Here is a 16,683-nt window from a genome sequence, read left to right as displayed (position 1 = left end):
AAGAGAAATAAAGAATGTGTGTTTTGGTTTTTTTTTGTTGTTCTTCTGTTTTCCTGTTGTAGATTTTTCATGTCCTTTACCGGGGGCGCGGGGAAGGTTTTGTTTTTTCCTTTCCCCATTTATTTATTTTCTCGCTATTCTTGCTAATTCTAGTACCTTCAGTGCGAGTGTTCGGCTGTAATGACAATGGCATAGATATGTGTACAGGTGTGTTGTCGTGTATTTTTGGTGCCGAGTGTTTTAACATCTATCCATTTTCTGTTTGTTTTGCATCAACCCGAAACTTATAATACTCGGTCAATTTACAGCGTTTACCAGTAACGTGTATGTGTTTTTTTTTTCTTTTTGCATTTCAATCGTATTTTTTCCTTCTCCAGCCCTCACATACGTTTCTTATTCAGCTATTAGAAAAAATAGAAGAAAAGTAAATTTGTCATTGTGCGTAATTGTCTTTTTTTTGTGTGTGTCTGTTGTTTTGTTCCTTTTTCTTTTCGCTCTTCCATTTCAACCTGAAATTCTATGTTTTTTTTTATTAATCTCGTATTTTACACAGCTCTTCCACATGCTCTCAGTTTCAAATATTGTTTTTCCTTTTCTTCTTCCATTTGAGCAGGGTTTTGTAGGTTATTTATTTTTGTTTTTATTTTATTTAAATCTTTTTAAATCGTCTAGTAATAATAGTTGATTACGGTTTGCCTATTCCCAAAAAATGCAATCTCAGTGTTCTAAATCAGTGGTGCGCTGCGCATTTCTAGTTACTTCATTGCATACTTACATTCGATGGTTGTAGTGGAAAACTAGAAAAGTGTTATGCCTTGTTTATGTCCCACCTTTTTGTTTGTTTGTTTTTTTCCCCATTTTGTTGTCATTAATGTGTACCAATTAAATATTCTTATGGGTGGGTCATTTATGTAGCTCTAAATATCATTCCACCTTGTACACTTTCATTGCGAGAAAAACGAAGAAAAACAAAACCCACGAACTGTGTTATCTTACTGTTTTGTTTTCTTTTTTTCCCTCCTTTGTTGTTGTTGTATTGGAAAGATATTGAAGTGGTTCTTGACACAAAGTTTAAACATATATCAAAGCTCGAGCTATTTTTTTTAATCACAAAAATACAACATTGGCTGCAGTGATGCTTACTTTTTTTTGTGTACCGAAAACAAATAAATACGACGTATAACAAAGTCACTCGGAAAAGTGTTATACATCATGTGATGTATAACTAAACTTAGTAATTTTTTAGTACATAGTACTAATTTAGTACTTTGTTGTACTAAAACAAATAAATATCAGGGAAAAATTAATTAAAAAACATAAAACTCTTCAGTTATTAAAAAAATTAAAAAAAAAATTATAAAAATGTATATATACAAACAGAATGGTACAAAATTAAGTAACAAACCTGTATGAAATAAGAAAAAAAGCAATCAAAAAAGGAAATAAAAACTTCAGTGAAAATGGTTTTATTATTTTTAAATATACGATAAGATATTTCTATACATGTTTTACTGTGTGTGTGTGTGTTTGAAACTGAGCTTCATACCAGTAGACACCCCATGGCTGGTTGCGGATGCAGTTTTGAACCAAACGTCAGCTGTCCCCGTGCCACGGTCGCATACAGTAAGAGACAGATAAACAAAGATGTTTGCCCATGTCCGACACTGTTGCAATCGTCCAGCCACTAGGAGGCAAAAGCGTATGGTTTGAAATTGTTTTTTTTTTAGCTCACGCTCTCTTCACACGAAATTCGAATTCGTAGCTGATTAAGGCATTAGTTCTCGAATGTGTACACCCCTTCGATGGAACGCGCGAGCTGTGCGAGCCACCGAGATGTGGTGGTTGTGGGGGTTGCAATTTTTTTTTGGGGAGGGACAAGTAGCACAGACAGCAAACAGGTTGAAATTATATATGTATATATATATATTTGTTTTTAATTACTAAATACAAAGTACTAATATTAGAATGGATGTTTCCGATTGCATCTTAGCAGCGCCAGTGTTGTACAGCTCTTAAATTACATTATTCCAGCAAAGTCATGCCTCACTTATATATCAAATCCTCTATCAGACCAGTGGGAACAAGGGGGCTGGGGGGCTTGAAAGGAAGCCGTATCCACCAACTAACTTTCTTTATTTGACGTCACGTAAGAAAACTGGCACAAATGTGCAGCTCTTCATATTTGTGTGTATTTATGTAATGTGTGTGTGTGTTTCTTTTTTCTGTTTTCCCTGTTATTGACCACTTTGGCCCATTTCTTCCTCTACACAACAACAGAGGGAGGGAGGGTTGTTTTCTTACTTGTTTCCTCTCATTTTGGTTTTTGTTTAGTTTATTCCTTTTTTGGTTCCGCTGTCTTATTTGTCTTTCACTGCTTTTGCTTTCTTTCTTTTGTTTTATCCTTTTTTTTTTGGTTTTCATCGTTCTTGCTTAAGTTTTACTATACGAGATGTACGATTTATTTTTTTTTTGTTTTCCTTACTGCTCGTAACATATACTCTATAGAGCGATTACTTCTATCAATCGAAGATGTGGTAGTGAGAATTAGTTGTTTTTTTATTTGCTGTTGTTGTTGTTGTGTTTCGTTTTCTATTTTCAAAAAACTGTTTTCATATGGAAATTATTGAAGCCACCTAAAACACAGAAAACGCCAAACAGGTTTTGTCAAACATTGTGTGCCAGGGTGTGTGCCGACTGTTTGAAGGGTTTCTGTGTGAGTAAAAGCTTCAGCAGCTCACACCTCGGCACCAAGTGCTGCATCACCATCTCATTGTATCTCACGTTCACTCTCACCTGTCACTTCACCTTGTAGAAGCCTTAATCTACGCCTTAATAGCGATTTACGCCAGTTGTTCTTCGCATGATATACATGAGCGCGCATTTTCTAATGCAATTTTATTTACTATTCTTTTCGGGTTTTCTTTTTTTTTTAATTTTTGGCTCACATTTCGCTCTTCCCAAGGAGCGTACCGTGTTTTTGAATCACTTTCATAATTTATACACAAAACCGAACAAAAGAATAAAACAAACCAGCTGCTAGCTATATGCATCCTGCTCGGAAAAGCTCCCTCGAACGCTTCCTCGTGCATTTGTGTTCTTGTGTTCTTATATAGTACCATGGTTTACAAAATGAAGAACGGGGCAAAATGGCGGCCGAAGGAGTGATCTGTTTCAGTGTATTGCACTTTTCAAAAAATTACAACAGATTGCTAATGTGTGTGTATACGTGTGTCAGTATATTGTGAAACAAGAACCAATTAATAGTGAAAATGAAGATGTACTTAACGAATGGCGTGCGTTCCTTTACTTTATATACAAACTTAAAACAAATACAGAGATGAATTTGTTTGCACCTTAGACGGTGGTCTAGGTAACTAATGGCGCAACAAAACAAACATTTTAAAAGCCCCAAATTTTTATACCATGTTTTACACCAACACAAGCTTCGTAACGGCAGCAATGCATGTATTTAAATAACATGGCTACTACCCTTGTTGTTCCTTTGTGTTTGTTCGTTCGTTTGTTTGTTTTGTTTGTTTTGTTTGTTTGCCCACTCTTCTGTATGTTTTTTTTTGTTGTTGTTGAGTGATCATCATTGCAATCAGTATGTTCCATCTCCTTCAGGATATGATTAAAAGCATTTATATTTATTATTAGTATTACCATTAAATGTACTGCAGTAATTATAATAATTTGTATTGTAGAATTTGTTTTTTTTTCGTTTGTTTGTTAAAGATCATACTTTTTTTTTGTTATTATTTAAGTTATTGTGTGTTTTTTTTTCATTAATCTGTAACTTCGGCACTACCACCACCGTCACCGTTAATTGGTTTTGATAGCTGATTTGGCGACCGCATGAGTAGAGTCGTTTTGCATTTTTGTTTTTTTTGTTTTTGTTTTTGCCTTTGCTTCTGTTTCTTCGTACATGTGGTGGTGTTCCCCATTTGTTCGCCGAATAGTTTTTTTAGCGCATCTAAAACGAGCTTCCGGCCGCGATCGGTATTTTTGTGTGAATGTGTATTTATATATGTGAGTGTGTTATTGTTTATGATGGTGTTGCGGAGAAAAAGAAATGTCAAAAAGGTATAGGAAACACTGTCAGACTAGCTATCGTTCGGAAAGCAATAGAAAGGAAGGATATTTCATTGCTTTCTCATCAGTACGGAAGTTGTATTACGTTTGTTTGTTTGTTCGCTTGTTTCTTTATGTTTTGCCGAGATGAAGTATCACAGCTTCGAGCGCATTTTAAGCTCCTAAGTGGGCGGCTCGGAACCCAAATGAATTTTGTACCAGCATTTTGTGTCGGTTAAGTCCGAGTATTTTTTGTTTGTTTATTTTGCGCGTGTATGTTTGTATGTTTCGTACGCTTTGTTTCATAAAACAAAAATGTTGGAAATATAAAAAAATACAAAACCTTTATGGGGGAATAAGAGAACAGGGGGGAAGTTCGTTTCAACAGGACAACACCTAATTTCGAATGTCAAATAGAGATCAACGTGTATTGATAGTTGCCATTGGTTCTCGAAACACACGGACATACACACACACACACATACAACCTGTCAGGGGTTGATTTGCCGGCTGGTAAAATGTTTCTTTTCACCATCTCCAATACCCTAGTGACCCGGTTCGATAATTGTGCGCGTTTTAATTAATTAACTCTTGCGCTTTATCTGCAACCGGCTACCTTTCACACCTTGCTAAGGGGGGGATGGGGAGTAGGAAAGCGAGTAGGGGAAGAACAGACATGGCAGGTGATGTGAAATGATCGAATAGGGGGGGGTTTTCTTGAAACAAGCCGACAGCCGACAGCCGGCTCTGTTGAAGGATTTGGCGCTTTGTGGCTAGTGCCGCCCTATGCTCTATGGTGCCTCCTCAAAGCCTCGCTTCATCAATTCTCCTCTCTGCCGGCGCCCCCTCCCCCAACCCTTTTCCTGTCCATAGGAATATTAACTTTTGATACCGAAATTACTAATCCCTTTTCGGTGTGATAAGACCGATAAGGTGGTAGGGTGGGCGGGAAGAGAGATGGGTGGGTTTATCTGGGAGGAGGGGAGTGAAATTGGCTTCTGTCGGTTTGCTACTCACGTGCGTCTGTGTTGCAATCTTTTGATGTCACTTTCCCGCATTTCAGTGGGCATAACCTGAGGGAGGTGGTAAGGTGTGTGTATATGTGTGTGTGTGCGTATATTTGAGTGTGCCGATCGGAATGGTAGCAAAAGCGCTACACACAACATGAAAGGAAGGAGATGTATTGGATGAGGGGAAAGCCCTCGCCCCCCCCCCCCCTTCCCCCCACAGAGGGTAAAGGGGTAAAAATGAAAATAAATAAATCAACAAACCCATCAGCGCGCGCTCGCTTTGATCATTTCGAAGGAAACCGCTCGCGATTGAAACCGCCTTACCCTGTTTTCTATCCCTTCTTACATGACTATTGTTATTAGTATTTGTATTATTATTATTCCGTATTCGTCAACTGTACGGACAGCACAGTACTTTACTTCCTCCGATCTGTATTCATTTAAGCTTGTTTCTGTGATTTTTCCTTTTTTTTATTTTTAACCAATTAATTGCAATGCGAATAAAATAAAAATGACGATTTGGAGTGACAAGAAACAAATTTGACATTTACTAGATTTTTTGTTTTACTAAGATAATGTGACATTGTGACACGGTTACAGGCGTGCACAATCCATACACCAGGTAGGAACATGTTACGATGGCGTCGAAAATTTAGACGCCACACCTTCGGGCTAAGCTTGTTCACCGTTATGTCACCGGCTAGTGTTTACACGACGGTAAAGCACATCCGCCATTGGATGGTGACATTCTGATCGATTATGGCACACATACACACACACACACTCACTTGCACCAAGAGTGGTCATTCAGCGGTTTGCTAAATTTGCCTAAGAACTGTCAACTGTCAAAACGAGTACTGAGTTATTTTTTGACAGACTGTCATCACTGACAGCGTCTGACAGCGTGACTGACGGCGTTAGTTTTCAGCTGTCAAAAAAATGTCAGTAGTACTAAATTCAATAGTACAAAAAAGAATTAAAAACATTTGCTACTTTAATTTAAAAAAATGTTGTTTGGAGCAAATGTATGTCGATCACCTCATTAAATGTAGTACAAAGGTAAACAAAGAAAGCGTTTAATGCACTTTTCTTACATGTTTTTGGTTAGCTTTGTGGATTATGAATTTCGTTCCTCACCCATTACACAGTGACTTGCTTAGTACGAACGACGCTGATATGGGCTGTGATGGGAATAACAAGAATGAGGATGTTGAATGTTTCGTTTATAACCAAAAAAGGTGTATGATACCTACATACGGTACACTAATTAGATAGAGCAAGAACAAAAAAAAAACACACAAAACAAAACATGATTCTAGTAGCAAGTGCTATCGGCAAATTTGGAACGTCTGATGGTAATGAGTGTCACCGTATGACAGGAGTGTCTCCGGTATCGGTCCGGCTATTCTTGGTAGGGATCTCACTAATTTGGAGACGAGAAGCACCGAGATGAAGCACAACAGTGTTAATCACAATCTTAGTTACTTTTGCGCTGTGAAACTGTCTTGTTGATCATGTGGATATCTGGTTTCTACAACAGGCTTGCTCTTCTTTTTGTTTTGCCTACTACCGTTTCCTTGAGGAATACGGCAAACCAGCAAAGGTCGTTACATTCATTAGTGTAAGTGTGTGTGTGTGTGTGTGTGTGTGTGTGTGTGTGTGTGTGTGTGTGTGTGTGTGTGAGTATGTGTGTGATTTTGTTGTCTATTGTGTAAGTTACTCACATCCTCTTTCCTTACCATCACTCCAATATCCTCCCCCTATTTCGCTTTCCTCCCTTTCGTTATATCTCACCTTATCGTTTCTGTCTATTTTTATTTCGATCACACACTGTAGTGTCGGTAGTAGTCGGTACGGGATGTTAGGCTTTCCGTACGGCGCTTCCTTGACGTCGTCCGTTATCATCCCCGCCCAACCGTGCCGTACTCGTGCGTCGGCAGTTGTCCTTTGACGACGAACACGGCCGTCATGGCGGCGGATGAAGGTGAGGTAGCGTTCGAACCGCCGTGAAGCACGACGTCACCGGCCAGGTCCATATCCGGTGGAGTGACCGACGTGAAGGAGGTTGTGAAGGCTAACTGCTGTTGATATTGCTGCTGTTGCTGTTGTTGCTGCTGCTGCTGCTGGTGATGTTGCTGGTGCTGCTGCTGTTGTTGGTGCTGCTGCTGCTGTTGCTGCTGTTGATGATGTACATGATTTGGATACTGATGGCGATGATATTGATGGTGTGGATATAGCTGTTCCGGGTAGGGCGGTTGTCTGGCTGTTCTCGCATGGGCAAAGATTGGTGATGCAGCCAGCGGCTGATGGGGAAGATGCGTTTGCTGATGGGTGAGCGCGATCGGTGAGCTATCGCCGGTGCCATCGGCGGTTGGATGCGGTGTCACCGCCGTCAGGGATAGCGGCGGTGACGGTGGTGGCATCGGCGACGGTTGCGACACAAACAGGAGCAGTGTGCCGAACGGGTTGTTGTTCGCGCTGGCCGCGTTTCAGACCGTATCCGTGACGCCCGCATACTGGCAGGCGGACAGTCCGGCCGAGTTGGAGCGGGACACGGGCGACGACGCGGAGTATGGACTAGAGAAACCGGACGTATGCTGCTTCGCCTTCAACCGCAGCGTCGCGATGCTGGAGCTCATCGCCGTGCACGGTTCGGCTGCGGCACGGTGATGATACATGTACGGATTCGTAGGTGTCGTGTAGGGGCACGGTGTCGGCGAAACACCGGTCGCACCGGACGTACCGGTCAGCCCGGTACCCATGCTGGCCGGTAGCATCGTGCCGGTACCGGCCATACCCGCCGCCACCGAGGACGCGGACGTGTTGAAGCAGTTGATCGAGTTCTGGTGATGGTTGGTCGACACGATCGACGTACCGAGCGGGTTCACCGTCCACGGGAAGGTTTTGGCACCGAGCGGTGACGGTACCTTCGCCCAGTTGTTGTACGTGTAGGACGAGTACAGCGTGTCGGTATCGGCGAACGGCTGCACAAACTGGGGCCCGAACCCGTTCTTAAAGTCGGCCGCAGCAATCGCATTCATCTGATTTCGCTCCCGCTTACGCCATTTTGCCCGTCGGTTTTTGAACCATACCTGCAAGAAAAGTGAGGACGATGGTGGAGTTAGAAGAAATTAAGTTCATATGAAGAACAGAAAGATGTCAGTTGCAAGTATTGAGAGAAGTCTAAAGATTTGGTATTGGTTTTCATGTTTGTGATGTAACCTTTTCTCAGATTTCTCAATGAAAAAGATATTGAGAATCAGATATTACTCACTTCACTAGTCTGATGAAGAATTCCTGTTTAAAAGTTTTAAGGAGAAGACTTCAATATTTTATACACAACCAGAACTCTACACGTTGGAACTCTCGCGACCCTCATTAAATTGAAAATGGTGTCTTTTGACACTTAGAATCTTGTTGATGTCACTTTGAAGTAATCTAGTTCACTATGGTATAGATACGATAGGTAGAATAGGACTTATTGAGATATAGAATTATATCCTCGAGGGAGGTCTTAGGTGATGCTATTAATACTATCTCCCCAATAGATATCTGAGGACACCCAACTTCTTCTTTTTGGTACTACAATCTTCAGATCTAAGGTCTAAGATTTGGCAGTTTCTACTTATAGTCCGAGGTTTGAGATTTAGTACCAGGATTAGTTACAGCAACACCACCGGACATCTTACTGTCAGAATTATCTTCCAGATGGTAATATCAACATTCGCCATTAGATCTCAATATTCAATAAAACCTTGAAGGTTTTATACCGTAAGACAATTTAAATCATACATCTAACGTCTTATATCTGACGTTTGCTGTCAGTTTGGCTTGTAACATACAACCAACTGCCTGCGAATGAAAAACCACGTACAGTTCTGATGTCTTGAAGCAAAGCGAATTAATCTGTAGATAGCTCTGTCGCTTTGAAACACAACATACTTGCCCTGCTTAAGATGCTGGAGTTATATTAACCCGCCGGTACAAGAGCGTGGAAGCGTTTAAACAAAACCTTCGCCGCGTTACCGGCTCCGTACCGTACCGAGGCTTTCAACACTATATATCTTTCATTTAACCTACCAATACCCATTCGTAGCAGTCAATCGAATAAATTTACAAATCCACAACCAAGCGAACCGGAGGCGAATGTAACGCATCGAGCTGATTCCGCACTCGTTCCAACATGCTAGGCGAGTGTCCCTCCGTCTCGCCTGAGCGCTTTAATATTCGTACTACGTGTACTACGGGTCGACCACGTCGGGGTCATGGCAATATGGAAATGTGCGATTTCTGACGACAATGCAATCATGCCGTACCGTGCCCGATTTGTGAACCCACTCCTATCTCCCTTTTCCACCCTCGCCCCCCCCCCCTCTCTTCTCTCCCTACACACAATTCCCGGTCCCGGGGTTTGCCGAAGCCGTATGATTAGAAACGGAGCGTTCTTGTGTTCTCATCCTCGTCGTCATTTCGCCGCTGAAATTTATGCATCATACAGTGAGCATATGTGAAAAGCCTACCCAAAGCTACCACCGTTATCCGTTGTTCGCAACAACGGGATTTTCGGAGTATTCGGGATGGTGGTTGGAAGTGTATTGGGGAGGGGGAGGAGTGAGTGTCAGAATAGGAAAAGCGCCCGAAAGCGTCCAAGAGAGGCCAAGCGCTTGTGGGCTGTCACCGCGACACATCGGCAACACTCGGGTACGGAGGGGGGCGGGGGCACCGGTATATGCGAAAGCCATCTGCAATGAAATCCTCTACGTTCGGTTAACATAATCCCTGGAAATACCTATTTTACTGTCGCTCAATACCAACTATTCCGTACGTATTGTGCGCGGCCAACACGGAACCATTTTTCTCTAGACGTGCGTTGCGTATTGTACAGCCGGTGTACACCGGATAGATAAATATAAGGGGATTTGTTTCTATTAGTAGATTTATTTATTATTATGGAAAATAACTCGAAACACACTCTTTTGGTTTTTCATATTTATTAATGTTTGCATCGTGTAGCGATGGTGGCAGAGTTAAGTGCGGGATGTAGAGATATGTGGAGCGGAATGCAAAAAGGTCTGTATTTTTTTTTATTTGACGTATTTTTTTTTAAAGTGTTTCCTAAAATCGAAATACATTCCGTAGACAGACAATTAAATAATATTCTAGTGGTATACTAAGAAGAAGGTTAAGTTTTGTTATTGAAGCGTTTTCCCCAAGTAACAAAAACGCTTAAATCGATAATGACGTTTCTAGTGACATATGGTTGTGTGTTTACATGTCGGTATTCAGTACTCGAACTTTAGTATTACATTTTTTTCATCTTTTTTACTTCTTTTACTTCATCTTTAAGGGAAAAAAGAAGAAGTGTAAGAAAATGTGATAAACATCACGCACTTGTTCACATTTTCCCATAAAAAAACTAAGTCACGTAAAAATACAGGAACGTCCTCTTCTACCTTTAGCAGCAGGCAAACGATGCATATTAAAGAAGTCACAACACACCACCATCACAAGTAGTAAAAGCATGCTCGTAAAGCTCATTTAAGAGGGAGGGCCCTCCGGTGGAAAATAATGTTGGCCCGTTGGTTTTGAAGATTGTCATAGCACAGTGAACCATAAAAGAGTTAGAGCTGCACCGGATGGTAAATGGTGAGTTCATTAAAAAAAAAGCAAGTTAATACAAAACACGATGACTCTCTCTCTCTCTCTCTCTTTCTCTGTCCGGCATTTTCGCTTTTATCACGGTAACAAAACCGTACCGGGAAAAAGCTAAGAATGGCTAAATGAAAATAAAAACAGAACAAAAGACTACACAACCCCGACGACGAACCAACCGACGGGAAAGATTCTAAACTCACAAATCACACAGCAGGTTTCAAGGGGGGCGAGTTGCGAGATTTCGGCGTTACCATTACACGCCGCATGCAGCAGCAGCAGCAGCAGCAGCAACCGAAAACCGGGTGATGATGGTTTGCCGTTGTGTTGGTATGCAGCGAGATTAAACTCTCGTTAACTTTAATCGACTTTCATGCACCGCCAAAAAGTAAATCAACTTCGACCGAAGGATGCGCTTTTAGTTGCGCCTATTTAACCGCACGTGTCGCGACCATTTTCCCGTCGGCGGGGACAACCCACCGTAGTACCTACGGGGTCCGGGATGACAGCGGTAACCGACCGACGGGTAAGAGAGAGAGAGAGAGGGGTTTTTTGTTTGCCGAACGGATTATAAGCGTAATCCTCGGTCATGATTAACGATTTTCGTTACCTATGGGGCTGGTCTCTGCGTGAAATCGTGCGTTGTGTACGGTTTGCGAGCGGTTTTTCCCCGCTTTTTCAGTTTTCCCTGCCAGTTGTATATTTTCCTTTTCTGTCACTTTTTCTTCACCGCAGATTCTGCTTCTGTGTGAGGGAGAATGCTCTGTCGTAGCTTAGTTTCCTTAAGCCACCTTCAACCCGGGGCGGCCGTATAAAGGAGAACAAAACAAAAAAAAACATGAATGAGGGAGTTTTCGGTTTGCTGGGAAATGGTTGGAAAATTGGATGCGTTTTATTTCCTTACGTTTCGCGAATGGTACGCACACACACCGCCCCGATAGACATTTTATTGGTCTTCCCAAAAGACGATGTACACGCCGTACATTGGGGAGGAAGGAAAAAAAACACACCTCTCACACACTTTTATTTATATACCCAATGCATGGTGCACGCGGAAACTGTTACCAGTTGATGAGGCGTATAATGAGCCATGAGCCAAACCGGTGTGGAAAGCGGCTGGCAAAGAAAATCGCGCCCCGCGTTAAAGCCGTCGGCCGGTGGGCAATTGAATTCGTTCGGTGTGTACGGGCACCGGTTCCGGTGCGCGTGCCACAATTGGATGCAGTGCATGTCGGTAAAGGTGAGAAGAATGAACCATCGCTAATGTCTTCATTTTTTGGGAAGCAAAATCATTCACGCTTTTTTTTCTCAAGACGCAAGCAAAACACGCGACGAGCCCTTCCTATCGGTCTTTTTTTTGAAGCACCGTGTGTAGGGTTGGAATATTGTTTAACAAATATAGTTTTTTTTTTAATATTGTAAAATTATTTTCCCATGATATTTACAAAACATCATTCATTTTTAACCACGTAAAATCCCACAAACCTTTTTGGGTAAGTTGTTTTGATCACTTGAATAAATCACTCTTAAATGATTAGACTTAGAATTGACACAAATCTAAACTATTAAAGAATCAAATAAAAAAAATTCAAAATCTGTGGAATGTTTGGTTGACCGTTACAGGCAAAAAGGAATTTAACTGAATATTATGTTCCATCGTGTTTAATTAACACTAGAACTACCGGACCAGTCATTTTGACTGGAACGCTTAATTTTCATCATAATATTTTTTTTGGGGTTAAACAATCATAAGGTAATTGATACATGATTTTTTCATAAATATTCTAAAGAGCGACCTAAAATAAAAAATAAAATATACTTCAACTCTTCGAAATTGTTTAAAAATTAACCACGAACGAAAAACGCATAAAACGCTTGGTAGTTGTAGTGTTAAAAAATTATTTAAAATTTAAAAATTATTTTTAACTAATGTTTTTTAGTTGAATTTAACTAAGAATAATCCCTTTTATAAATAAAATGCCCATATATGATGAAAACTTTTATTTTTATTTTCGAAAAGAGTGATGAACTTTAATTCGCAAATAATTTATGTAAGATTCTAGTTTAAAGTTTCCTTATTTCAGAGCAGATGTTTACTGTTAAAAAAATAATAAAATAATAAAAATATAATTATGCCGTCGAAAAAATGTTAAACAAATTAATCCCAGTAGGTTATTAATTCAGTCTCTCGTTCCCTAAAAATTTGTTTTTCTCCAAGCGTTTTAACATTTAAGCGAACAGAGCCACTATTTCTCAAAACGAGTTGATCAATAAATGTCAAGATATAATATTTATCTTGCTTGTTTAAACCTGCTTAGATCCATTTCTTAGTTATTTATGAGTACGTGGGAACAAAATGTCCCACAAAAAGTCATAATTTAAAGAATTAATAAAAGAGTTCCAATAGCTGGATACAATAAGGCACCATCACCGTCTCCTACATGCGAATAGTTTAGGATCTTTTGAAATAGATTATATAATAAAAGAGTGTACTCCTGTTCTAGTCGTCCAGCTTTAGCTGAAGAGGTATTTATTTAGGATTTAAAGGGTATTTGTATTAGCTTAACACTAGATTGACCGTACCAGTCATTTTGACTGAAACGCTTCATTTTCTTCATAATTTTTTTAGGGTTGAACAATCCTAAGGCAGTGCAAAACATGAGTTTTACATATATTTTCTATAGTATTATCTCCAATAAATATTAAAATATACTCCAATTCTTCGAAATTGTTTAAAAATTAATCACGAACAAAAAACGCTTAAAACGCTTGGTACTTCTAGTGTCAAACATAACACCCAAGAATTATTGATTAAATTAGTTGAAATTGATGTTAAATTTTGTTCTTACATCTGTTTTAGCAGGACAACTAGGGGCACCTGTCCGCATTGTCGGAAACACGCCTAAAAACATGACAAACAACGCTGTTATCAGAAGCGAACGCCACATTGTATTGTAGCACCGCGGGTAGACGTGACAATTGGTTTGGACACACTACGTTCCTGTGTGTAAAGTGGATCTCCCCGGATGCACTTGAACTTTGCCAACCCCCCTTCGAGCAAGGCACCTACCCGTTCGAGACCTGCGACTTCTCCGCCTGGCGATATGTTTCGTCAAGTGGCCATATTAGACATGTACCACAAATAAAACGCTTAAAAGAAGGAGAAAGGGGTTGAGGGGAGGGGGGGGGGGGGGGAGGCGGGAACCGAATAAGTGTTTGGTTCGTTTCCGTTTTTCTTTCAATTTCCTACAGCTTAGTTGTTGCTGTGCGTACGTGACAGTTGATGTGTTGCGGGGTCTGTTGCTAGGATGGGGTATACAAAGTTTCTCCTAGCAGATGTAATTAAATAATCAAGCTGATGTTGATAGGGTGAAACTAAGCACAAACACACACACCAAAAACAAAAAAAAACCAGACTCTTGAGCGAATTTCTGTTTTTTATTGGTGTTTAGCGTTGTTTGCGAAAGCGATCAAGTAGTGTAAACGGTTTTGATTGAGACTTGAAAACAAAAAGTCATAAATAATAATGGCGCGGACAGCAACGGCAAGGCAGAAATGGCAGAAATATGGACACCGGTAACGTAACCTCATTTAGCCACCATTTAATGGCCACTCTTTGGCACTGAAGCACAGGACGGTGGATCATCGGATAAATGTGTTTGCCTTTGCGCTTAAGTGGGGATATAAATATTTGAAAGATTTCTTTGTCCATGCTGCAAACAGTGCCGACCAAGTCAAGTCAAGTCGGCGGAGGAGCAAAACCCCCCCTCACTTGGCGTATGGTATGGTGAGAAGCAATTGCAACTCATAATTAGTCGCGCAACAGGCGAGCAACAGAGTGTTGTTTTTTTGTTGTTGCTTGTGCCATTCCAGGCGCTCATAAAAATCTGGCTTCCAGTGAAAGATATAGCGTGGACGGACTGATACGGAGGCACTCTACCAGATTAGATCCGATTGAATCTTCCCAAGCTGTTGCCCGGTAGCTGGTGGCGAGTGACATACAATCCCACGACAAAAGAGCAAACAAACAAACAAGAGTAGAGGAAGAACCATTTCAACATTCTCCTAGCCGCTACCGAATTGATAACGGATACAAATTTTTATCATCATGTTCCAACTCTTCTCCTACTCCCCCCCCCCCCCCCCCCAAAAAGCACCTCAGGAAAGGACGGACGGATGCGGCGGTAGATATAGACATCATGGGTTATGATAACATTCAGATAAGACAGCTTGAAGTCTCTTGTCGGACATTTGCTGGAACTAGGGTGGGACAAACATGCAACCCCTTCGGAACATCTTTATGCTACCAAAAGCGTTCGTGTTTCACGGCGAAAAGCAAATAGGTAATTATCTTTTCAATCGAGTGCATACACAATACACGACTTGTTACACTTGGTGGTGCTACTGGTTGAGCGTTATACGTCTTGAAGTACCCAGCGTTACTGAGCTGAAATCTTCGTCCTGCCTTTCTCAATATTTCTTAGGTCTCTCGTCTACGTCTAATACACGCCCGGATGACTTGTCGCGTGGGTTTGTTCCCCAAAAAAATCTGACGAATCACCAAAAGTGTTAACACACGTCACTACCAAATTTCGTGAACTTTGGCATGACAGTTTCAAGAATTAGAAGGGGGGATAACAAAAATAACAAATACCCTTTACCGTAGATTTCAATCGCAAAACTCGCACCGCGTTCGATATTTTTCAGAACTCCCTTCAATTTATCTACCCAACAAAACCCCCAACAAAAAAAAAGAAGTTCCACGCACATTCCCGCACGTTATCATCAAAAATACCGCCCCATATTTGATATGTTATCATGCGTAAACACTAATAAAAAAAAACCCGGAGGCAAAAATTAAAGAAATACACGAAGCCGCGTTGTCGTTGTCAAAACTGCAGAAATGCGCCCGACAAATTTCCATCGCAACGAAATGAGCCCAATTTTTCCGTTTGTCGGTGCAGTAAAAAAGGAACAAAACTGGAATGCAAAGCGCTGGAGATGGGTTGCAAACGTGTCAAAAATTGGCTTGCATTTATATACCTCGCGTAATGAATAATGGTGTGGGATGCGACAAAAGCTGGAACAACCCGGCAACAACTCGAGCCGGGTTGATTTATATCGAAACGCACCGTGCCCGAGGTATGGAGCAGGATTAAATGCAAATGAAATTTCATTAAACGTACGATTTGAGGTTTTTGACATGTGCCTGCAGCTCGCCACCGCCGGACATCGTATCGGATATCGGATGATCATTTTCACTTTTGTTTGCCTAAAATTTGGCCCAACCCCGGGGGGAATGTTGCTGAATCAAACACCCGAAGCTTATGACATTCGTGGACAACTAGTGTCACAATAATGGATTGGCATTATGTGCGTCTATTGCTGTGACAATGGACAAAGAGACAGAAATGTCAAATGATGTTTAAAATAATATTATTTTAAGAACGCTTTTGATCCCTAGATGCAATTGCAAAATAGAAATAAATGGTCCATTTTCTTACACACAATCATGCAAAGGATTGATCGAGCATCGGTAAATATAATAATAAAGAGATAAATAAATAAATAAAGATAAATAAAAATAAATAAATAATAAAGAGCTAAAATAATATTGTTTCATTAGTGTACCGTCGTATTGTCAACATTAAGGGTACAATACACAGCACGCTTCTGTCATACTGTCTTGGCTGTCACTTTTCTGACACTAGCTGTCAATACTAAATGTCACTGGAAATTAATCGCATACTAACAACGGTGACCACAGTAGGAAGAATAAACATGCAATCAAAATGATGTTTTAATTGATTTAAATTTCCTATAATAAATAACCATTGATTAGTGATTATAAAAAATACAATTATCACCATCTGTCAAAACGAAGCAATTCCAATTAGTTCAAAATTATTTATCGAATTCAGCTTTTAGCGTTATTGTTTCGCATAGAATT

General features: G+C 40.6%; 1 protein-coding gene across 7 annotated transcripts in view; it reads right to left on the bottom strand.

Moving 5' to 3' along the window:
• Positions 1-7,570: 7,570 nt before the first annotated feature.
• The window catches only part of LOC125770611 (pituitary homeobox homolog Ptx1), a 51,550-nt gene continuing 42,437 nt past the window's right edge, over positions 7,571-16,683 (bottom strand). For all 7 annotated transcript variants that reach the window (XM_049440486.1, XM_049440428.1, XM_049440458.1 and 4 more), the window contains one exon: positions 7,571-8,173. In XM_049440486.1, the coding sequence (XP_049296443.1) occupies positions 7,571-8,173 (603 nt within the window). The remainder of the gene's footprint in view (positions 8,174-16,683) is intronic.

Source organism: Anopheles funestus, chromosome X (assembly GCF_943734845.2).
Source record: "Anopheles funestus chromosome X, idAnoFuneDA-416_04, whole genome shotgun sequence".
Classification (NCBI taxonomy): Eukaryota; Metazoa; Arthropoda; class Insecta; order Diptera; family Culicidae; genus Anopheles; species Anopheles funestus.
The sequence above is the reverse complement of the archived record's forward strand: the minus strand, read 5'-3'. Positions and strand labels throughout refer to the sequence as shown.